The 23,976-nt window shown below is 40.8% G+C and overlaps 2 protein-coding genes across 6 annotated transcripts in view; one reads left to right on the forward strand and one right to left on the reverse strand.

Annotated features, from left to right (window-relative positions):
• esf1 (ESF1, nucleolar pre-rRNA processing protein, homolog (S. cerevisiae)) overlaps positions 1 to 11,478 on the reverse strand; it is a 74,928-nt gene extending 63,450 nt beyond the window's left edge. The window contains exons 1-2 of one of the 2 annotated variants that reach the window (XM_043696627.1): positions 11,394 to 11,478; positions 6,723 to 7,474 (exon numbers count right to left, since the gene is read on the reverse strand). In XM_043696627.1, the coding sequence (XP_043552562.1) occupies positions 6,723 to 7,452 (730 nt within the window). In that variant the 5' untranslated portion in view covers positions 7,453 to 7,474; positions 11,394 to 11,478. Of the gene's footprint in view, positions 1 to 6,722; positions 7,475 to 7,693; positions 7,704 to 11,393 lie in introns of those variants that run through there. The other variant, XM_043696628.1, reaches the window with a different exon arrangement.
• Positions 11,479 to 11,521: 43 nt separating this feature from the next.
• The window catches only part of ndufaf5 (NADH:ubiquinone oxidoreductase complex assembly factor 5), an 18,761-nt gene continuing 6,306 nt past the window's right edge, over positions 11,522 to 23,976 (forward strand). The window contains exons 1-11 of one of the 4 annotated variants that reach the window (XM_043696636.1): positions 11,522 to 11,665; positions 11,858 to 12,029; positions 14,102 to 14,142; positions 14,307 to 14,370; positions 15,976 to 16,023; positions 17,106 to 17,209; positions 17,842 to 17,881; positions 21,216 to 21,413; positions 22,081 to 22,141; positions 22,495 to 22,578; positions 23,726 to 23,808. In XM_043696636.1, the coding sequence (XP_043552571.1) occupies positions 11,616 to 11,665; positions 11,858 to 12,029; positions 14,102 to 14,142; positions 14,307 to 14,370; positions 15,976 to 16,023; positions 17,106 to 17,209; positions 17,842 to 17,881; positions 21,216 to 21,413; positions 22,081 to 22,141; positions 22,495 to 22,578; positions 23,726 to 23,808 (945 nt within the window). In that variant the 5' untranslated portion in view covers positions 11,522 to 11,615. The other 3 variants (XM_043696635.1, XM_043696637.1, XM_043696638.1) reach the window with 3 other exon arrangements.

Below are 23,976 nucleotides of genomic sequence, written 5' to 3' on the forward strand. Positions count from 1 at the left end.
GCGTTGGTGAAGCCTCTTCCGGAGTACCGTGTGCAGTTATTGTTGCTCTTTTATAGGAAGGATATTATTAAACTGGAGAGGGTTCAGAAAAGATTTACCAAGATGTCACCAAAAGTAGAGGGTTTCAGTTACAAAAATAGACTGGGACATTTTTCACAGGAGCATTGCAGGTTGACGGTGACCTTTGGAGTTTAAAAAATCATTAGGGCATAGATAAGGTGAATGACAAAGGACTTTTCTCGAGAAGTTCCCTCGAAGTGTGGAAGTTCAAAACTGGGGACATTTTTAAGGTGAGAGGAGAAAGTTCTACAAAGGACAGAAGAGGCAACTTTTTTTTACACCGATAATGGTTTGTGTGTGGAACAAACTGCCAGAGGAAGTGGTGGATGCAGGTACAGTTACAATATTTCAAAAACATTTGGATAAGTATATAATAGGAAAGGTTTGGAGGGATATGGGCCAAATGCAGACAAGTGGGACTAGTATTGTTTGGGATTATGGTCGGTGTGGACGCGGTAGACCCAAGGGTCTATTTACATTCTGTATGACTCCATAAAACTGTAACATATATTTTACCTTTTGGAACTATAAACTGAAATGGAAATTGTATTGCTAAAAAATTTGAAATACTAGGAGAGATTTACAACTTGGAAAAAAATCAGGTCGTGCACATTTTGTAGGCTGTGAGAGAGAACGTTCCTTTTCGATGCATCAAGGAGATAGGTTGAGACAGAGTGGCATCAAGAGTCTTTGAGTTAATGAAATTCGGTTTGTTACAAAGCTGAAAGCACAAGGGCAGCTGGAGAAATCCAGAGCTTGTGAAATGAACATCTCTCTCTCTCTCATCCTCTCTCTATGTGGGGAAAGACAAAAACAAAGCAAGCTTGAAATAGAACTCTACTAAGAAATGACCTAGATCTGAAAGATTACCTATCAAAGCGAAGAACAACGACCACCTTAAAGACAGCAGCATGTTATAACAAATGGAACTGTGTGAGACAGTGTAATTCATCCATGAAATCTGTTCTTCTGATCTCTGGAATTTTATTTATTCTCTCTATATTATTTTCTACTCGTAATATCAGCATCAAACCATCTGCCTTTTGTCTGTTTTAATTATGAATGAGTATGTAGGTATTCTGGAATTTTAAAGGGGCATAGTTTAAGTTACATAGTAGTAGATTAGAAATCCTTTCTTTGCAGTGTCTTTTGTTAAAATTAACTGTGTTACAACAAATAATTATTTTATGTTAATAATGAAAGCTGGTGTGAATTGTTTTTGTCCTGAACTGCAGTAAGGTGGGTAAATTGGTCATCTTGATGAAAATTAAATGAGGAGATAGAGAGGATTGCAAATGCTAGAGGGTCAGAATCAATAAAAGTGTGGTGCTGGAAAAGCCCAGCAGGTCAGGCAGCATCCGAGAAGCAGGTGAATCAATGTTTCGGGCAGGACCCTTCATCAGGACTGGGGAGGGGGAAGGAGGCTGAGAAATATCTTTGCGGAGGGAGGGAGGAAAACATCTTCAAGGTGGGCATCCTTGGAAGGGTCTTTCACTGTATGGTGAGCAGCAACGAGGAGTTGATGAGGACTGCCGATGCTGGGGGATTAACATGGTGTGAAAGCAGAGCTGGCTCATGATTTGCAAATTAGATTAAAGGTTGGGTCATCAGAGATGCAGTGACAAACATTTAAGGAGTTATTTCAGAACACGCATGACAGTTACATTGCAAGGAGTAATTTTATACATTTTGTCATGGCTTGGGGAACTGTGGGGCACAATTATCAGTACACTCTTCCCAGTAACATCATGACAAAAGCGATTTTGACTGCAATATTAGCACAAACTTAGTTAAGTGCCCAGCTATTACTTTGTAAATAGTAGCTTCTATCATTTCCCCTATGATAGTCGTTAAGCTAACTGCCCTGTTCTTCCTGCTCTTTCTCTTCCACTTTTTGAATAAAGGAGTTACATTATCTTCCAATTTAATGGGACCTTCCTGAATCTAGGGAGTTCTGAAAAACTGAAATCAATGCATCAACTATCTCACTGGCCACTTAGTTTCTGAACTGAGAATGAAGTTCATCGGGATTAACTGATTTATCAGCTGCAGCTCCAACAATTCATTTCCATGTGGATTGTACTTTTCCTGAGGTCCTTCCTCCCTTCCATTTCCTGACTTATGGGATGTTACTTATGTCTTCACTGCAGAAGATACATGTAGAATATCTGTCCAATTCATCTGCCAACTCATTATTTTTCATCATTAATTCTTCAGATTTCCTTCCTTCAGGACAAATGCTCACTTTGTTAACTTATTTCTTTTTAAAACATCTACAGCAACTTTCATTATCTTCTTTTTACTTACACATAGTTTTCTCTCTTATTCTAATCTTTGCCTTTTTATTAATTTTTAAAAATCAATCTTTACTATTTTTAGAGATTGTTCAATATTGTGGCCCACCCACTATCTGCCTTTACACAACTATATGCTTTGTCTTTTAATTTGATACGACCTTTAAGGCTTCTGCTTAATTATGGATCGTGGGTTTGTCCTTTGGAATTTATCTTACTCCTTGAAATGTATTTAATGTATATATTCTGAAATATCCCTCTAAATGTTTGTCACTGCATCTCTGTTTAAATCTAATCTACTTTCAAGCCAAGTTAATTGCCCTTATTTATTTTTTGAACTCCTCTCTCACTCAAGCTGCATGTTATATTCAATCATGTTGTTGATTGCTACCTTGTGTTGTCTTTACTGTGAGATCATGAATTAATCTTATCTCATTACATAATACCAGGTCAGGTATAGCCAGCTCTCTAGAAGGCTGCAGAACACAAAACTAGTGTGAAAACATTCCATGAATTCCTCATTGTGGGCGGCACGGTGGCACAGTGGTTAGCACTGCTACCTCACAGCGCCAGAGACCCGGGTTCAATTCCCGCCTCAGGCGACTGACTGTGTGGAGTTTGCACTTTCTCCCCGTGTCTGCGTGGGTTTCCTCCGGGTGCTCCGGTTTCCTCCCACAGTCCAAAGATGTGCAGGTCAGGTGAATTGGCCATGCTAAATTTCCCATAGTGTTAGGTAAGGGGTAAAATGTAGGGGTATGGGTGGGTTGCGCTTCGGCGGGTCGGTGTGGATTTGTTGGGCCGAAGGGCCTGTTTCCACACTGCAATGTAATCTAATCTAATCTAGGCTACCCTTGAGCATCTGATTTTACTAATCCATGTGTAGATTGAAATGTCTAGCAATTTCTTTTATGCTGTACCTGACCGTGTAGTTAACATTAGGCAGCCCATGCACCACTCCCACAAGTGACTTACAGTCAGAGAGATGCATAACACAGAAATAGACCCTCCGGTCCAATTTGTCCATGCCGAACAGATATCCCAACCCAATCCAGTCCCGCTTGCTAGCATCTGGCCCATATCCCTCTCAACCCTTCCTATTCATGTACCCATCTAGATATCTTTTCAATGTTGCAATTGTACCAGCCTCCACCAGTTCCTCTGGCAGCTCATTCCATATACGCACCACTCTCTGCGTGAAAAAGTTGCCCCTCGGACCTCTTTTATATCTTTCCCCTCTCATCCTAAACCTATGCCTTCTAGTTCTGGACGCTCCCACCCCAGGGAAAAGACTTTATCTATTTAACCTATCCATGCTCCTCATGATTTTATAAACCTCTATGAGGTCACCCCTCAGCCTCCGATGTTCCAGGGAAAACAGCCCAGGCCTATTCAACCTCTCCCTATAGCTCAAATCCTCCAACCCTGGCAATATCCTTGTAAATCTTTTCTGAACCCTTTCAGGTTTTACAACATCCTTCCAATAGGAAGGAGACCAGAATTGCACATAATATTCCAACAGTGGCCTAACTAGTGTCCTGTACAGCCGCAACATGATCTCCCAATTTCTATACTCAAAACTCTAGCCAATATAGGAAAGCATTCCAAATGCCGTCTTCACTATCTGATCTACCTGCAACTTCACTTTCAAGGAACTATGAAACTGCACTCCAACCTTGTTCTTTGTTCAGCAACACACCCTTGGACCTTACCATTAAGTGTATAAGTCCTTCTAAGATTTGCTTTCCCAAACTGCAGCACTTAGCATTTATCTAAATTAAACTCCATCTGCTACTCCTCAGCCCATTGGCCCATCTGATCAAGATCCCGTTGTAATCGGAGGTAACCCTCCTCTGTCCACTACACCTCCAATTTTGGTGTCATCTGCAAACTTACTAAGGATACCTGCCATGTTCATATCCAAATCATGTATATAAATGATGAAATGTAGTGGACCCAGCACCAATCCTTGTGCCACTCTACTGGTCAAAGGCCTCCAGTCTGAAAAACAACCCTCCACCATCACCCTCTGTCTTTTATCTTCGAGGCAGTTCTGTATCCAAATGGCTAGTTCTCCCTGCATTCCACAAGATCTAACCTTGCTAATCAGTCTACCATGGGGAACCTTGTCGAACGCCTTACTGAAGTCCATATAGATCACGCCCACCGTTCTGCCCTCAATGCTCTTTGTTACTTCTTCAAAAAACCCAATCAAGTACATGAGACATGATTTCCCACGCACAAAGCCATGTTGCGTATCCTTAAACAGTCCTTGCCTTTCCAAATACATCTAAATCCTGTCCCTCAGGATTCCTTCCAACAGCTTGCCCACCAATGATGTCAGGCTCACCGGCCTATAATTCCCTGGCTTGTCCTTACCACCTTTCTTAAATAGTGGTACCACATTAGCCAACCTCCAGTCTTTCCTGCACCTCACCTGTGACTATCAACAATACAACTATACAGCAAGGGGCCTGGCAATCACGTCCCTAGCTTCCCACAGAGTTCTTGGGTAAATCTGATCAGATCCTGGGGATTTATCCACCTTCATGCATTTCAAGACATCCAGCACTTCTTGCCTTTATTATTTCTCATCCCTACCCAAGCCATTTTGATATTCTGCCACTCAACTTAGGTTGTCTCTTTCCATTATGTTAAATTGAACTAACTAACAGAGCCACCCCTCCATCTTTTCCTTCGGTCTTTTCTAAAGGCCCTGTACCCTTAAATGTTCAGGTCCCAATCCATGCCATCCTGCAGCCCTGTCTCTGTAATGGCTATCAACTCATTTATTTATTTCTATTTACATTCCTATTTTAAATGCTCTGTGCAGTCAGACACAGAATTTTCAGCTTCATTTTATCCTCTTTTTGTAACTTATCGACGTATTTGTTGCTTTACTCTTATATTTGTACTGTCCCTCCCTCCTTGTCACAGTCTGTTTAACATTTCTTGTGTTAATACAATTCTCATTTGCCTTGCTTGCATACCTTCCCAAATTTGATACTTGCTGCCATCAATTTAGTTTATAATTCTCTTGCCTCCCTAGTTGTTCACCATTCATGAACACTGGCTGTAGCATGGTTCAGATGCAGGCTACTGCAAATGCACAGATCTAAATGTACCTGTACACTCAATTAATTCTGGCCTCTTGTGCCAAAGTTGAAGGCGACACTTAAACGCAGTTGCCAGATACATTTGTAGAAAAACTTCCTGCTCTTCTTCAAACACGGTCCAAAAACCTTGTGTCTGTGAAGGCACAGAAATGTTGGTACCTCCAACAATGCCACACTCACTTAACACGGCATTGGATTGTTAGGTTGGCATATGGACTGAGCTCAGTAGTGAGGTATGGACTTAGCTCGGTAGTGAGGCATGAATTCACAACATTCTCATTCACAGTAATGAACGCGACCAACTCAATCAAGCTTAAACCTGTAATGAGATCTCAAAAATGAACAAAGCTGTCAACAAGAAACTTGATGTCCAAAGTTGATGCAAGGATCCTAACAGTTAAGCATAATTTAAGATTCAAACTGCAAAGAATGAGTGCAGCATGGAGTCACACCAGAATAATAACTGCTGGACATGAAAGGTTGAATTGTGAGGACAGACTGCCCAAATAAGGTTGTGTTCCTTGGATCAAAGTTTTCAAGATATTAATGGGAACAGACTGGGTGGATTGAGAGAAAACATTTCTGCTAATTGGGAACACTAGGATTAAGGGGCAGAGTGGAGAAGTGGGAGCTGTATTTTTCAGCACTGAAATGAAGAAACACTTCCACACACAAAGGGTGGAACGAATTTGGAACTCCCTTCTACTCATAGCTAATGATGCTGTATCAGTTATTAATTTTGAAATCTAACCTGGCAAATTTGTGTTCACCAAATTATACAAAGTATAGGGCAGAAAGCAGGTGTTCAGTTGCCGATTAGCCTTGTTCTTACAGGATGTAAGAACTACCCACCTGGATCCTGTTCCTACGCACAAAACTATCCAAATCAATAACAAAGGCAGAGAACAAAGTTTCAAAGGAAAAACGTGAATAAACAAATAAATTGAACAGGTTCAATGGAGATTCCGGATCGAGAGTGTGGTGCTGGAACACCACAGCAGGTCAGGCAGCGTTCAAGAGGCTGGAGAATCGACGTTTTGGGTATAAGTACAGGAAAGGGCTGATGAAGGGCTTTTGCCCGAAATGTTGATTCTCCTGCTCCTCGAATGCTGCCTGACCTGCTGTGCTTTCCCAGCACCACACTCTCGACTCTGATCTCTAGCATCTGCAGTCCTCACTTTCTACCTGCAATTGAGATTCCCACTGGATCCAGCACAGTCAGAGGAAAAATGATAATTTCAGGAAAGTCACATACCATATTCAATTTCATGCTCTGAAGAACTCCAACTTATCAAACACCTTTCTTGATTTTCGTGATTCCTTGCTTCTAATTGTTTCCCCATATCTTGATTTATGTTAAGATTTTTCTTCGGCTGTTTCTTCTGTTTGGATGTGGATTTTACCTGTTTTGCACTTATCTGCTCCATCTCTTTATCACTGCTTTCAGCACCATCATCTTTAATTACACCCATCTCATTGGCAGGTCCTTTAAGCTTTTCATGTTTAACTGGTGTCTTAGTAGACTCTTCAACATGATTGTTGTTCAACTTTTCAGTTTCCAGGTCCTGCCTTGCCGCCTTATCCACATCAGATTTCAAAAACATCCCCTGCTTTCCCTTCTTTTTGTCCAATGCGGTGCCTTTTGCATCTTTCTTGGGACCATCCTTTCCTCTCTGTTTCAGATTTTTCTTAACCTTTCCTCTTCTTTTCTCCTTCACGTCTTCACCTTCTCCTAGGTCAGAGTCCTCGGAATCCAAGTCATAAAATCGCTTCAGGTCCTCTGTGGTGCTGTGGTTGATTGGTCTTCCTCGCTTGTCCACTGTGTAATTCAGTTTGAACTTCTTATCATGAAACATCCCCTGAAATCTCTTATCAATCTTGATCTTACGTTCCTTGTCAGGCATCTCCCAGAACCTGGGGTCAGTCATCACCTGACTGAAACGTCCATCGTTCATGATTTCCTGGGATCTTGACACCATTTTCATTCAATTTTCTGACTTGATAAAACTGCAACAACAAAAATACAACTTTCAATGAATAAATATCTCAGGGAAAATAAAGCAAGTTGAAATATCAAAAGTGAAGTGGTTACATTTTTCTCCGAGACAGAGATTTTCTGAACTACAATTTACATAAATACAAACATACAGATCAAGAGCAGAAGGTCATTCAGGCCCTCGAGCCTACTCCGCCATTCAATAAGATTATAGCTGATCTGATTGTAACCTCAAATCCGGATTCCCCCCATAAAAACCGAAAGAACTGCAGATGCTATAAATCAGACAAAAACAGAAATTGCTGGAAAAGCTCAGGTCTGGCCGGAGAGAAATCAGAGTTGACATTTTAGATTGAGCGACCCTTCCTCAGTTCTGACTCAGCCAGACCTACTGAGCTTTTCCAGAAATTTCTATTTTTGTCTATAACCTTTCACCCCCTTGCTTAACAAGAATCTACCTACATTTGCCTTAAAAATACTCAAGGACTCTGTTTCCTTCGTTGTTTCAGAAAGAGACCACGATCCTTAGTCGTTTCAGAGAGAGAGACCACGATCCTTAGTGAGAAATGATTTCACTGATCTCAGTTTTAAATGGGTCACCCCAATCATTTGAACAGTCCTTGAGGAATAAACATATTTTGCTTTACCCTCACAGCACCTTCCAATGAAATCCCAACTAAGAACAGGCAATCTACTACCAAGCCTTTATACATGCAGTCCCTTGACAATTGCTTATGAAGGGCTTATGCCCGAAATGTCGATTCTCCTGCTCCTCAGATGCTGCCTGACCTGTGTTTTTCCAGCGTCACATTTTCGACAATATCAAATAGTTGGCAAAAATGATCTTATTTGCATTAAGCTCTACATGGCCATAGTGCCTGTTAATTAAATCTGGAACCTGCCTTGTGTAAAATCACTGTTATTAGCTTGTCCTTCCACCAGTTAGACCTATTGCTGAGGTCCACTTTGCAGTATTTCAAATGTCCACAATGCCCAAAAGCAGCTCTGCCTTGGCTGTGATAGTTATAAGAAGATTACTGTGGAAAACTCCACAGAAATATTCCCAAAAAGACGTCTTGTTGATGAATGCCCCATTGATCTATATGGGCAGACAAAAATAACAACTGCCGATTGATATACAAAAAGCACTGTATGTCAACTGTTGCTTTGAAAACCATATATTTCCAATTTTGGGCAAATATTAATAGAAATGTTGGAAACACTCAGCAGGTCAGGCAGCATCAGTGAACAGAGCAACACAACTCGTCAGTTTTAACAAAAGATCGTCAAATTGATAACTCTCTTTCTCTCATTATCAATGTTACCTGACCTGCTGAAAGTTTGCCAATGCTTATAGTATTTATTGGTTTTTTGTGCTGTAAGTCATTTGCTGTAACTGGAGCTGGAACAACATTTGATGGTTTCTCTGTCACTGAATAAACTATTCAGTTAATTCTGTAGTGTAAAAGTATGATTGTCATTAGCGAGTTTTGCGAGGTCATTGTCATTGCCAAATCATGAATTGCTTGGTTTACTTTCAATACTTCTCTCATGATCTTTATGAGATGCAGGTATCGACCGTTACTGTTTCATTATTCTTTAACAGGATGAGGGAGTCACTGGCCAGGCAGAATTCATTGCCCATCCCTAATTGCCCAAAGGGCATTTGAGAGTCAACCCCATTGTTGTGGGTCTGGATTCACATGTAGGCCAGTCCAGGTAAGGATGGCAGACTTCCTTGCCTACAGGACATTAACGAACCAGATAGGTTTTTCCCAACAAGTGGCAATGGATTTATAGTAGTAGTCATTAGATTCTTAATTCCAAATTATACAAAATATAGGGCAGAAAGCAGGTGTTCAGTTCCAGATATTCCAACATCTACCATCTTGGGATTCGAACACAGGTGCCTGGAATGTTATCTGGGTCTCTGGTTTAACAGTCCAGTGACAATATCACTAGGCCATCGTATCCCCACTATCCAACCCTGCCTTAGCTCATCTACGTACACCCTCACTTATGCTTTCTCTACCTCCAGATCTAACTGTTCCCAATGCACTCCTGATCAACATTCCAGCTTCCCCTTGCTTGTTGTTGGTAGCTGCTCCTACCAGATCTGCTATCAACAGTATATTGTGATCATCCATCCAACACCAGCCTCACTCCTCTGCAATCACTCTATTCCATCCATCAGCTAACTATGTCTCACTAATGCTGCTTTCTGCTGCCCTCTATATTGCCCTCAAATAGAAAGCTCTATGTTTGTTTCAGATTTCCAGCACCCACAGCATTTTGCTTTTATTTTTGGCTAGCTCAACAATTCTTTTAATTTCTAAATCTCATCTACCATCTTCTTTATTATTTATCCAAGATGTGATGGGACCAGTGTTGGACTGGGGTGGGTGGACAAAGTCAGAAATCACACGACATGAGGTTATAGTCCAACAAGCGTATTTGAATGCTCAAGCTTTCAGAGTGCTGCTCCTTCATCAGGTTGGACTATAACCTGGTGTCGTGCAACTTCTGAAATTAGATATCCAAAACAGACTTACCAATATTCCAGCATGACACCACCCACTTCAACCTTCGTTCTAGTTTCTAACTTTAAGGTCATCCAAAATTCTACTCCTACATCCATATTATTGTGTTATATCTGAAGATGAGTCTTTCAGTACACCTTTATTTCACAAGTGACCTTAGAGTATAACAATCTTATAGTTCATATTATCCCAGGATCATTTGAACCATAGGATTCTACTGGAAGCATGTCCCTATGTTATAATTAATACCTTAATTTTGTCCATTTATGTGTGAATGTAATGTTTCTACATAATGTTTGACCGACAGGGAGAGGCTGAATAGGCTGGGGCTTTATTTTCCCTGGAGCACTGTAGGCTGGGAGGGTGACCTATATAAAATCATGAGGGGCATGGATAGGGTAAACAGCCAAGGTCTTTTCCTCAAGGACTCCAAAACTAGAGGGCAAAGGTTTAAGGTGAGAGGGGAAACATTTAAAAAAGGACCCGAGAGATAACTTTTTCATGCAGAGGGTGGTGCATGTACGGAATGAGCTGCCAGAGGAAATGGTGGAGGCTGGTACAATTACAACATTTAAAAGGTATCTGGATGGGTATATGAATTGGAAGGTTTTAGAGAAATATGGATCAAATGCTGGCAAATGGGATTGGGACAGTTTAGGATTTCTAGTCAGCATTTACGAGTTGGACCAAAGGGTCTGTTTCTGTCCTGTTTGACTCTACGATAGTTGTAATAAATGTCTGTTGGATTCTTCAACATCATCATATCCACACCCACATCGTTATATTGCAGAGGATAATGTAAGCATTGCCACGTCGGGCTGGGTATACCCATAAGACATAGGACCCCATCATACCTGCTCCAGCAGTCAATGAAATCATGTCCGATCCAACACCCCTCAGCAAGTCTTATTCTCCCATCTCAAACAACAATTTCTAAAATGTCCTCACTCACATCACCTCCCAAATTCCATGAGCTCTTTCAGTACTGTCGAGATATTTCCTCTACGTCCGTAGAGGATGGAAACAAGCCCTTCGTTCCAACTCGTCTGTGCCAACCAGGTTCCCTGGTATGAACTAGTCCCAGGGACCTTTGTTTAACCCATATCCCTCTAACCTTTCACATCCACAATCCTTTAAATGTTGGGACTGCATCTGCCACTAGAGTGACTTGGTCTCAAACTCCACCCATTTACTCTTACTGATCGCCCTGGGTGAACAGGAGGGCCTAGAATAGCAATACCACTAGAATTTAATTATATCCTCCCGCCGCCCCCCAGTTGGATTCGAACCCGCCACCCCAGTTTCACCAGGCGCTGACAGTACCGCTCGGCCAAGGGAAAGGGCATAGTCGCTGGGCAACCAGCCGTGTGCCCATATCGCGCGTACCCACCTCAGATCCGCGTGCAACCCCAGGCCAGTGTCCCCTGACCCTTCACCTCCACCCGGGGGCGTGCTCAAGCTTACGGCACCTCTTCCACCGTGGCGGGGAGAGGGGGGGGTGATTAGTTTCCAGCTCCGCTCAACCTCTTCCGACACCGACCGCCGCTCTCCCTGAAAACCCCCCTCTCCTCTCCTATCCGTGGTGAATGGTTCGGTCGGGGTCGCCAGGCGCATGCGCCGTGCTGGCGTGCTCAGCTCCTTCCAGTCGGCGGGGAGGCTCGGGTGAGTTTATATCCGGTCGCAGCTCCCGGAGAGCGGGAGAGAAAGGACAGAGGGAAGGGCGCCAGTGTTACCGTCACGCTTTCCGCGGCCTTCCCCCACTCAGTCGGCGCCCTGGGGATAGATGAGCGGGATTCCCTGCCGACTCCGCTGCTGGCCCGCCCGGTATGATGGGTGCCTCTGGTTTTTCTCCAGCCTCGGCCATCCTTCGGGCTCCGGGAGCATCGCCCGCTCCACCGGGTGGCGGCCTTGGTCATCGAGGTTCGACAGCCCGATGAACGTGTTTGACAGAAAGATGAAACGGCGGCAGAAAAACTGGGCGTCCTCCCTCCCCGAAAGCGGAAAATATGATTATCTGAAAGAGGAGGTTTGCACATTAATAAATCACGTTTTACAACGATATGTAGGCATTAAGTAACACTTAAAACCAATAGTACAAGTTGCTCGCTTGGTGTAAGCTATGGCTGAAATATCTCTTCACACTCATTCATTAGAAATGAGGCCATTTAGCCCCTCTGACCTGTTCCTGCCATTCATTGGGATCTCAACTCTTCATTCGTTTGTGGAATGTAGACATTATTGGTATGGTCAGTATTAAGAGTCCAACCCTAATTGCCCTTCAGTTGTCACTCAGCCTTGTCAGATGGCAGTCAAAAGAATTGAGTCAGTCTCCGACAGATCTGGAATCATATGCCCTCATCCTGTTTGCCTTTCATCACCTTTTAACCCTCATTGATCCCCAGTCAAGCATTGGTCTCAATTTTAAATTCTCCTCAAATCCCTCCATAGCCTTGTTCTTCCCCGTCTGTGGCACCTCTTCCAGACCCAAAACCCCCTGCGTTGCTCTCTTTCTGGCCCCTTCAGCCTCCCTGATTTCAGACACTTCATTAAGGGGTATGCCTTCAGCTGTATGGTCCCGCAGCACTGAAATTCACTCTCCTCCTTTAAGGCACTCATTAAAGTCTGCCTTCTTGACCTAGATTTTGGTCACATTGTCCAAAAAGCAGTAGAAATAGAAGCAGCAGTAGTCAATCAAACCCTGACTGATCTGCCCTCAATCCTGCTATTTTTTTTAAATCTATCTGCATCCTCTTTAAATACTTCCTGTGATCTACCTCCACAATTGTCTGGTGTAGAGAATTCAGACATTAATTACCCTCTACGAGAAGAAATTCTTTCTCATCTCAGTTTTAAATTAGATTAGATTCCCTACAGTGTGGAAACAGGCCCTTTGGCCCAACAAGTCCACACCGACCCTCTGAAGAGTAACCCACCTGACTAATGCACCTAACACTTTGGGCAATTTAGCATGGCCAATCACCTGACCTGCACATCTTTGGATTGTGGGAGGAAACTGTAATTATGTTCCGTAATTTGAGATTACCCCACTAGTGGAAATTCTCAACACCTACGTATCAAGCCCCCTCAGAATCTTGTATGTTTCAATGAGGTCATCCCTCATTCTTTTAAATTGTAATGAATAAAGACCTAACCTGTTTAGCCATTCTGGATAAGGCAACCCATTCATCCCAACCTAGTGAATCTCTTTTGAACTCCTCCAATGTCAATATATCCAGTTTTAAACACAAGGATCAAAACTGTGCACATACTGCAGATGCAGCCGTACCAACACCTTGTGCGGTTGGAACGAGACTTTCTCATTGTTTTAATATTCAGTTCCCTCACATTGGAAAGCAAAATTCCTTTTGCTTTATTAAACACTTGGTGTGCTTGTAAGTTAAATTTATGTTATATTCAGAAGAACAACCAGATGGCTGTTTGCTTTTTGAGAGCCTCTCTCTGTCTACTTAAACAATAGTCTGCCTTTTGACTAAATCCTTATATAGCATGGTGTCATATTTTGTCTTAATGTTCCTGTGATATTTCATTTTGTTAAAGGAATTATGTAAATGTTTGACTCTTTGATACCCTTGGGATAGTCTGCTTAAAACATGACTCTAGTTTTGATGTTATACTGATCATAACTGAAAATAAGTCTGTAAGGAATAGGGTGAGGAGTAGGCTATTTGATCCATTGTGTTTGTTCTGCCAGGTCTAGCCTTAACCCCTACTTTATGCATTCTGGAAGCAGATATAAAATATTCGGTTGGAAAGTGCCTGACCTGAAAGCTTCTAATTTGAGAGATCACCAGAGGAAATGAAATTATCTGTTTGCAGGGAGTAGGTAGGGGATGGGGGGGAACGGAGACACACTTGCACCTACATCTTGTACGAAAACCTGGGAGAGGTGAGGGGGTTGGGATTTACTGGATGAAGCCTGTAAGAGAGGAACAGGCCATTTGGCCCCTCGAGTCTGGTTCTGCCATTCAGTTAGATTATGGCTGATCGATTATGAAGCAAACCGTTTCTTTATATTTAAGTTGCAGTCATGAGCTATCTTTTTATCCTCTAGATCACAATAATTTTGCAATTGTGCAGGTTGGAAGCAGAGTTGTGGACCGTGTTTTTGATATTGTAAGGTAAGTTTGACATCATTGTGTTATCTCTTCAGTAATGACTAGTTCAGTATTTTGTATATCTGCAGTGTGCTCAACCTTCTAATCTTTCTGTCTTCCAGTTCAAATGCTAGCACAATTTTGTTGGAAATTTTATGTATGTGTGATTTAATTTTGTTTTGCTTTAGAACTTTTCCCCTTGCATTGGACATTGGTTGCGGAAAAGGCTATATAGCAGAAAATCTAAACAAGGTAACATTAGCTCAGATAGTGGCAAATACTTTATTTTAAATCTGAAGGCGATGTATAAATGTTCATTCTCATTGCAGATCTGGTTTTAAGTTGTATCATCTTTAGTTCTCTGCCCAAAGGAAGGTCTGACCCACAGTGCTGTGATCCCCACCACAGGAAGGGCAAAGAGCCAGGTCCCAAATCTATCCAGGCAGACTAGGATCAAATCCCGTGATGTCACCACCAATCTGAAGCAAGATGCTTCAAGGTTCTTTCCATCACATGGCTGATCGGGATAACCAGGGAGACGCCTTGCCCACTCTTACTGCCCGCGACTGCACTGACATGTGTTGGTAGCATTTGCAAGTTGAAAGTTGATCTACTTGGCTACATAGTGATCACACCTTCCTTGGCCGTTGGACTTGAACCCAGAGCTTCTGGCTCAGAGTCAGAATGCTATCCACTGCACTCCAATGGTGCCTATTTAAATCACATACCATTTTAAAGTTTCTCCTTTTTCCTGTATTAAAAAATGGTTTAAAATTTGTAGCTCTTAGAGTGTAGAAAATATGAGCAGTTGGGTTATTGCAGCCTTCCAAAATGATATGTGATGTAGTTGTGCTTGCTGGTTGGTACAGTTTAGGCTGGTTTCTGAGTTAAATTTGAATTCCACCTGATATCACACTTTAACTTTCTAGTTCTTACACCAGAAGTTCTGCACAATTTTTTGTGGTATCAGACTTCTGTAATTCTCCACTTATTATGTCTTTGTATGAACTGTCCTGAGCTACAACACTGCCATTAAACTCTGGATTAGTCAGGGTGTCTAATATTACACCAGCTGTTCTCTATGTGACCATAAATGAATCAAACTCTTGAACATTGTTTAGGCCATTTTTGGAATACTGCGTTCAGATCTGGTCTCCCTCCTTTTGGAAGGACGTTGTGAAACTTTAAAGGGTTCAGAAAAGATTTACAAGGATGTTGGCAGGGTTGGAGGGTGAGCTATGGGGAGATGCTGAATAAGCTAGCACTGTTTTCCCTGGAGTGTCGGAGACTGAGGGGTTACCGTAGAGGTTTATAAAATCATGAGGGGCATGGAGAGGGTGAATAGCACCCCCCCCCCTCCAAAAAAAAGCTAGAGGTCATAAATACAAGGTGAGGGGAGAAAGATTTCAAAGAAACCTAAAGGACAACATTTTCATGCAGAGGGTGGTGTGTGTGGAATGAACTGCCAGAGGAGGTGGACGAGGCTGGTACGTTTACAATATTTAAGAGGCATCTGGATGGGTGTGTCAGTAGGAAGGGTTTAGAGGGATATGGGCCATATGCTGGCAGATGGGATGAAATTAATTTAGAATATCTGGTCAACATGGACAAGTTGGACCGAAGGTTTGTTTCTGTGCTGTACAACTCTATGACTCATTCTTCTAAAACTGAAGCATTTCTTACATCTGAGAATCTAAATTTATATTTAGGTCTCTTTTTGTCAATTGAATAAAACCTTTATAGTTCACAGAAATTCCGATACCCCTAACGGAACCTATTATTCAGAACAGTGAATAGATTGGAGTAATTCTGTGTAAAAGAAAAATTAGTTTGAGTTTTCTACTTGTTTCATTTCAGGAAACAGTTCAAACGCTCTTTCAAGTTGATATTGCAGACAATGTTTTGGTAAGTACACCAATGGATTTCTTTATGCTGTGTTTTACTCAGACTTTAGTGAAATGTATAACGATTATACCCTCAATTGTGATTTTATTCAGAGGGTATTGCCTTCACTGGCTAGAACTAGCGTTTATTTCCCATTTCTTTTTGTCCTTGACAATGCAGTGGTGAGCCGAGCTTCTCGAACTGGTGCAGTCCTTTTGATGTCGAGACATTCAGTGTAAACATATGACTTCTAAACTGAAGGGAATATTTTCTCTCAACTCGCAAACAAAGTCATTATCTTCCACTTTCCCATTGTTAAATTGGAAACAAAGGCTGTTTTGATCTCTGCGTCAGTTCACAGACCTACTGCTCCCCACTATACTGTTGGAAGCAATGACCAAGCTTCTGGAATACTGAGCCCAAGAATTATTAGTTGAAAGAAATTAAGGAGGTACAAAATAGAAAGCTTTTGTATTCATCCACTGCTAGTGCAGCATTTATTGTTCATCTCTAATTTATCAGCTGTGGAGTCACACGTAGGCCAGACCAGATAGGGATGGTAATTATCTTTCCTCAAAGATATTACTGAACCAGATAGATTTTTCCAACAATCAACAGTGTCATCGTTATCATTATACTCTTAATTCCAGATATATTTTGTTCAAATTCCACAATCTGTCATGGTGGGATTTAAACCTGGATTGCAGAACGTCAGCAGGGTCTCTGGATTACTAGTGTACTGGCAATATCACTAGACCATCGCTTAGTGATTAATTGTTTTAGAATGTTGTGGATTGTCTCAGCTGCTGTGGTGGAATTTGTCGCAGTTGACAAAAATCAAGCAGTGTTTTCAAAGCAGATTACTGGATTTGTATTGATCTGAGGCCTCCTCAGTGAGACGGGAGCTCTTAAATTAAATAAAAATGTTTTTCAGCTTTGTAGTTACATAATATCAATCAGGCAGTGCAAACTTTCAAGGAAGGAACTGTGAGGAAATTGAAATAGTGTTGAGTTAATTGTATGGTGCAGGTTTGTTCCCTTAATAACTGTACCAGTTGGACAGTTCTAATTTTGTAACTTGTGGTTTAAATGTTGTTTTACAGAAACATCCAGTTAAGACTGAAATTCCCACCTATCGTGTCTTAGCAGATGAAGAGTTTCTTCCCTTCAAGGAAAACACATTTGACCTCATTCTTAGCAGTTTAAGGTACATGAAGTGTGATTTTTGAACAACCTCAGCAAACTGAGTAAAACCAACTGACTGGTTCCCATGGGTATAGTTAAATCCTTATGATAGTGTTGACATAATACTGTGCAATCAAGATCATAAGAAATAGAAAAGGGTTAGGCTGTTCATTCCTCAAGCCTATTCCACCATTCAATAGAATAATGGCTGATCCACATTCCTGCCCTTTCGCAGTAACCCATGATTGCTCAATTGATCACAAATCCATCTGTCTCAGCCTTAAATATACATAAAGACTCTGGCCCCACAGCTCTGGGTCGCATGGAATTCCAAAGAAACTCAAACCCATCTGAGAGAAGAAATTCCTCCTCATTTCTATTTTAAATTGATGCCCCTTAATTCCGTTCCAGTCCCAGACTGCCATGAGGGGAAGCAACCTCTGTGTTTAACCTGTCAAGCTGTTAGAGATTTCAATAAGATCGCCTCTGCATCTTCAAAGATGGAGGTGTGATTTGCAAAGGATATAGATTTCAATTTTACAAAAGCATTTGATTTAAATTGATAGACAATTGAAAACCAAATTCATCCCAGATTACTTGTAATTGAAAAGATTGAAAACAACGTTTATTAAAATCTGTTTCTCTTATTTCTAGTTTGCATTGGGTTAATGACCTCCCTCGTGCATTCAAACAGGTGAGATTACCTTCTCTAAATGAGAAGATCCAAAACAAATTGACTATACTTTTATTGCTTAACTAATGTTGGTTTTGAAAATCGTGTTTAATAGGTAATCTTAATAACATGATTTTGTAATTGTGATTTCAGTGTTTCCGAGAGATCAATCTTTTTTGTATAAACACATTCAGTTCTATATAAGCAACCATCATTATGTTACTTGTGTTATAATCTCGAAAACAACAATCTATAATTATGATCCATCGGCATGTAGCAATGAAGCATAGAAAGTGACAGAAGTAACATTTTGGCCTTGTTTCTATTCTGACAAGCCATATAAAGATGTTATAGCCCAATGCTTTATATTTGTTACATCTGTGATCAAAATCATTCATCTTTATTTGATTTGAATAAACATTCAGTCCACTTATCATCTAACATTAGTTTCCTGGGATAGTGCTTTCACTTTTCCCAAAAGGGAATGCACATACGGACAACCAATTCTTCATATTTTGTATTTGTCAACAGGAGAACACATCTGTGAAAGTGGTCTCACCCATTTTACTTTCCTGAAATGGTATTGTTTTAGGATTCTGTCTGTTTTGATAAAAAATACACAGTTGGCTATGCATCTAACTATGGTTTGGACAAGGTTTCACATTTGTGATAAGAAAGAGAAGTGACCAGTCTAATAGGGTGGGCTATTAAAATAACTGTGTGATGTATATCATATTTAACAAGTTGTTCATAATGATTCAAAGAGGGAAACCCATTTGAGATATGAATGAAAGCTTACACAAAATCAAGATTTTGCATAGAGGTGCATGGAAGGAATGATGGTATCAAAGGAAGGGAGGGAAAAAAAGAGGCCATAGTATAAGGTATACGTTCTCATGGGGTAGTGGGTTTAGGACTGGAAGCAGTTACAGGAAGAGCTAGTCCATTAAGAAATTTAAACAGGATAAGGTTTGTAAATTGTGAATGTTAGGAGACTGGAATTCAATCTATTCAGTTCAGTTCAACTTTATTGTCTATTCAAAAATTCTAAGACCACAATAGAGCAGAGCTGGCCATTCAGCCCATCGAGTCTGCTCTCGCATTCAATGAGATTATGGCTGACCCGATAATCCTGATCTTCACTTTTCTGCTTTTTCACTGTGGATACACTGTTTATACATTAGAATTGAAAATACATGAATAATCACATTTATAAATTATGGTGAAAGGTGTATGAATTATATCTACTTATAGTTTAAATTTTAAATGAGTGGCATATGGGTATTTATCAATTTTTGTGAAGGGGTTTACAAATTAACTCAGTCACTCTTAATGAGAATCATGGTTTTTAGCCATGTACTGCTTCCTGGAGTGTTAATGTAAGTTTATTTATTCAGTGGCAACTTTATTATTGGAGAGAAAAAATGTAAAACCATGAGCTTAACAGAGTCTAAGATGAGCAATTATTTCAATTTAGTTAAAAAGTTTCTTGGGTTCAGTTTGAAAGAGATCTGACTGGGGTCAGAAGCAGGTGTTCTTGCTTATGTCACAAGATTTGGAGCAGAAGTGCCATCGACCCATCAGGAATATTCTTTCTTTCATTGTGATCATGACTGATATGATACTCCTCAACTCCACTTTCCCACTTAATCACGCTCTCAGTTCTGAATATTGTCAAATCAAGTGGTGAATGGTAGTGGACAATGAGGTAATTCACTGAAGGTGGAGGAGGCTCCACTAATATCCCAGTTTCAATGATTGGAGAGTCCAGCACATCAGTGCAAAAGGTAAAGTGGAAGTGTTCGTATCTGTCTTCAGGTCTCTTCCCAAGCTCCCCAGCATCACACATGCTAGCCATCGAAAATTCAATTCGTTCCATGTGCTATTTTTAAAAAAAACAGCTGAAGATACTGGATACTGAAAAAGCTATTAGCTATAACAACTCTGCAGTGATTGTACTGAAGGCTTGTGGCACAGAACTGGGGCCAACCCCCTAGTCAAGCTGCTCCAACAGCTACAACACTGGTGTCCACCTGAAAATGAGGGAAATTGCCTAGGTATGTCCTGAGCACAAAAACAGGACAAATCCAACCTGGCTAATTACTGCCCTATCAACTCTTGGTGTCGGAAAACTGGTGGGAGAGGTGATCATTAGTGCTATTAAGTGACACTGGGAAAGGAATAACCTTCTCACTGTCACTTGATTTCAGTTCTGCCAGAGCCACTCAGCTCTTATCCACATTGCAACTTTGGCTTAAACATGGACAAAAGAGTTGAATTCTAGGGGTGAGGTGAGAGTGACTGCCCTTGATGTCAAAGCAGCATTTAATTGAGTATGGCATCAAGGAGCCCTAGCAAAATTGGAGTCAACAGAAATCTAGGTGAAAATGTTCCCCTGGCTAGATTCATATTGAGCACGAAGGAAGATGATTGTGATGGTTGGAAATCAATCCAGGATACCTCTGCAGGAATTCCTCAGAGGATGTCCTCAGCCCAATCTTCCAAACAACACTGTGTCCCCCGAACCTCAAGGACTGCAGTGGTTCAAGAAGGCAGCATGCCACTACCTTCTCCAGGACACTTGGGGATGGTCAATAAATGCTGGCTCAGCCGTAGACACCTACATCTCATGGATCAATGAAAAATCTCACTGGCAAACAATATTCTTTACAAGTAAAAGAATATTTGATGAAAATCTTTTAGAATCAATGATAATGTTATTTATAAGTGACAATAACACCAAAAATAACTAAAAGATAAAATATCTGCAATTCAGAATTTTATCTGGGATATTTTCAATGCCACAGCTTTATATAACAGTTGTATTTGAATTCAGAGTTGACCTATAGAAGCACATTTGAATTGTTGTAAACAAAACTTTCAAAGTCACAATTTCTGGTTGTGTTTGTGATTCAGCAATTACAATTATTAATTCCTTTGTCAGTGCAACTTCAAGTTTTGTCGGGCCGGTTGTCACAATTTATATCCACATTCCGACCTTCCGAGTGAGATGACTGATTTGGGATGATACAGTGACGTTCAAAACTGAAATTAGCAACATAACTCTCAGAAACAGACCCTGAAAATGAACTAACACCCAAGCAAAAATAACAGTAAACAGGGCAGTGTTAAACAAGGATTATGTGTTTCGGAATGATGAGGTACATTAGGAGATTCCACAGGAACGATGTTGAACAAGGTTGTTTTAATTTCTCATCATCTTGTAGCCCAAAATTACAGAATTGTTGGGTGAGGATATCTGGTTAAAACCTTCACCGACATGCACTTTGCTGGCTTGTAGTTTTCTCAGTTGTGGTGCCTGTACTGTTTACATTGATTATCCGGCACTTTGCAGATTCATTCTTCCTTGAAAGCAGATGGAGTGTTCGTTGGTGCCATGATGGGAGGGGAGACACTATATGAACTTCGTTGCTCTCTACAGCTGGCAGAACTGGAGCGTGAAGGAGGATTTGCACCCCACGTATCACCATTTACTGCTGTTACAGACTTGGGAAATCTGTTGGCGCAAGCAGGATTTACTATGCTAACCGTGGTACGTCAAACTAAATCACTGCTAATTATGAAAAATTGTGTAACAAATTGAGATGTTGAACGATTCATACAATACTTTTTTAGCTGCTGTAACTGCTTTGCAGCTAAAAGTGATTTCCTACTTTTTTCATCACGTACCATCTCAATTCACTGGCCAAGAAGATAGACAAGAGAAATGGCCTTTGACTTCTGATAGTGTCATTTCTTCCAACTGTCAAGAGTAAAATGGCTCGTCTTTGTTAAATGTCCTCTCATCCTGGTGGTAAGATGAAGAACTTGTTGAGATGAAGAACTTTTTGTTAACCCCATCAGATTAATGTCATGTCTTATTACACTTTGTTAGCTAATCAATAATCCCTTACTTGCGTGAGTGACAACAGTATATCCATAAATAAACTAAATCATTTTTGTACTGTCTGCTGGTAATAAGTGAGTTTGAGTTCGTCATCAACAGAAAACAGTGGACTTTCAGCTTAAACTGAGAACGAAAGCAAACCTCTGGCCTGCCCTTCTAGATTAGTCAGACATTAAACAATTATTGTTTGGCCTTGTGAAATTAGGAAACTAAAAAGGGAAGAATATGAGTTGATTGGTTCAGTTATTTAAATATTAGTATTGCATCAAAAAGAAGTGTTTTATATTAAACTGCATTTGTTCATTTCGTACAGGACATTGATGAGATCCTGGTCAATTATCCAGGAATCTTTGAAGTAATGGAGGACTTGCAAGGTGGGTATAGATGTGTGTCACACTGTTACAACTTAAATGCAAACTGATTTAGTGACAGGATGCAGTGTAATTGAGGACTTCAGTCATTTGAAATTTAATTTCCAAAATATTCTCTAAAAATATAATTACAAATAGTAAACTCAACAGAAGTTGCTAAAAATCGATGAAACAGCTTTCTGTTTATTGCTCTCTGTGAACCATTTCAGTTGAGGTGTACCAATATACCGACACCGAAGACAATTGTGGAATGAAACAGGACAAATAGGCCACTTGGCCCATCATGTCTATGCTGGAAACTTGATGAGAATTTTCTTTTTAAAGTCTATCTTATTGTATTCGCTTTGAATTTTAAGGTATGGGGGAGAGCAATTGTGCTTGGTCCAGGAAACCTTTGTTGCACAGGGACACGATGCTGGCAGCTGCAGCAGTTTACAAAGGTGAGACCCTGAGAGTTAGAGTTCAAATTGAATTTGGTGTGAATTGAAACATAGGTTGTTTATTAATGGTTCCACAAATTATCAGTAACAAAATCAAATTGTGAAAATAGCTTCGGTTTAAAGTTGTAGTTCAATTAGAAGAACTCTTCATCTTCTCTTCATCAAGTGAAACTTTGCAATTTTTTAAAAATTACTGAAATAAGTTTGACTGCATTTTGCTTGCCTGCAATGATACAGTACTTGATACTTGGCTGAAATTGTAGGTTAAAGTGAGGACTGAAATTGCCGACTTGCATGGGTCCTGACCCGTATGCAGGACAGGAAAAGCTATGTCGCTTTTATTGGGAGTGCTTTTTAATTAGACCTGAGCTGAGAGACTTGAGTGGTAAGCCTTCATTGGATAATGACAGTAAAGCTAAGCTTTAGTTCTCAAAACCTTTTTTTAAAAAAAAACTGGTTAATTTGGAGTAATTTGCACAAAGAATTCTTTCCCATATACTTTTTAAATTCAACAGTTTCATCTGGGTGTTCACTTAAAATATTTTTGTGCATATCCGAATATTAGATGGTGCATTTGATCCAACCTGTGAATTTTTCTAATTGAAATTCTACAATTTTACCTTCATCCAAAGACATATAGTGGTAAGATTAGATCACTAATCGGATAGTAGAGGGTGGGCTGCCATTGTGCAAAGCAGATGATGGAACAGTGTAAATCAGTCAGCAAAGTGGGGTGACTGATCACACAGCATGTCCCTCTCCTTTAACTTGCTGGCCATACCCCATACTAATAACAGCATGAGTTGTGAACTTGCCATTATTTTTGAAGTTTACTAACTATCCTCCTGAGCTTGCCAGCAATGGTTTCTATTTGTTGCTATCTATTCTAAAGTAGCCATGATGTGGAGGTGCTGGTATTGGACTGGGGTGGACAAAATCAGAAGCCATACGACACCAGGTTGTAGTCCAATAGGTTTATTTGACCTTCACTTGACGAAGGAGCAGCGCTCTGAAAGCTTGTGATTTCAAATAAACCTGTTGGACTATAACCTGGTGTCATGTGACTTCTGATTTTATTCTAAAGTAACACTTGAATGTATGTAACAATCATGTTGAAACGCACTGCCTTTTTTGTCTGTCTCTGAAGAGATGTATGGAAATGATGATGGGTCGGTGCCAGCAACATTTCAGATTCTGTACATGATTGGCTGGAAACCTCATGACTCTCAGGTATGTAGATTAAGGCTGATGCAGCTACCACCCCCACGCTGATTGATGATGTCACTTCTGCCCCCATCATGGCCACTCCCACAGCCACTTCCGGCCCTCACACCATCACTGATGCCACACGCTCAGTGACTTCCGTCACCCCTACTGCCATGTCTGCCACCACCTCCG

This window comes from Chiloscyllium plagiosum, chromosome 9 (genome assembly GCF_004010195.1).
Source record: "Chiloscyllium plagiosum isolate BGI_BamShark_2017 chromosome 9, ASM401019v2, whole genome shotgun sequence".
In the NCBI taxonomy this organism is placed as follows: Eukaryota; Metazoa; Chordata; class Chondrichthyes; order Orectolobiformes; family Hemiscylliidae; genus Chiloscyllium; species Chiloscyllium plagiosum.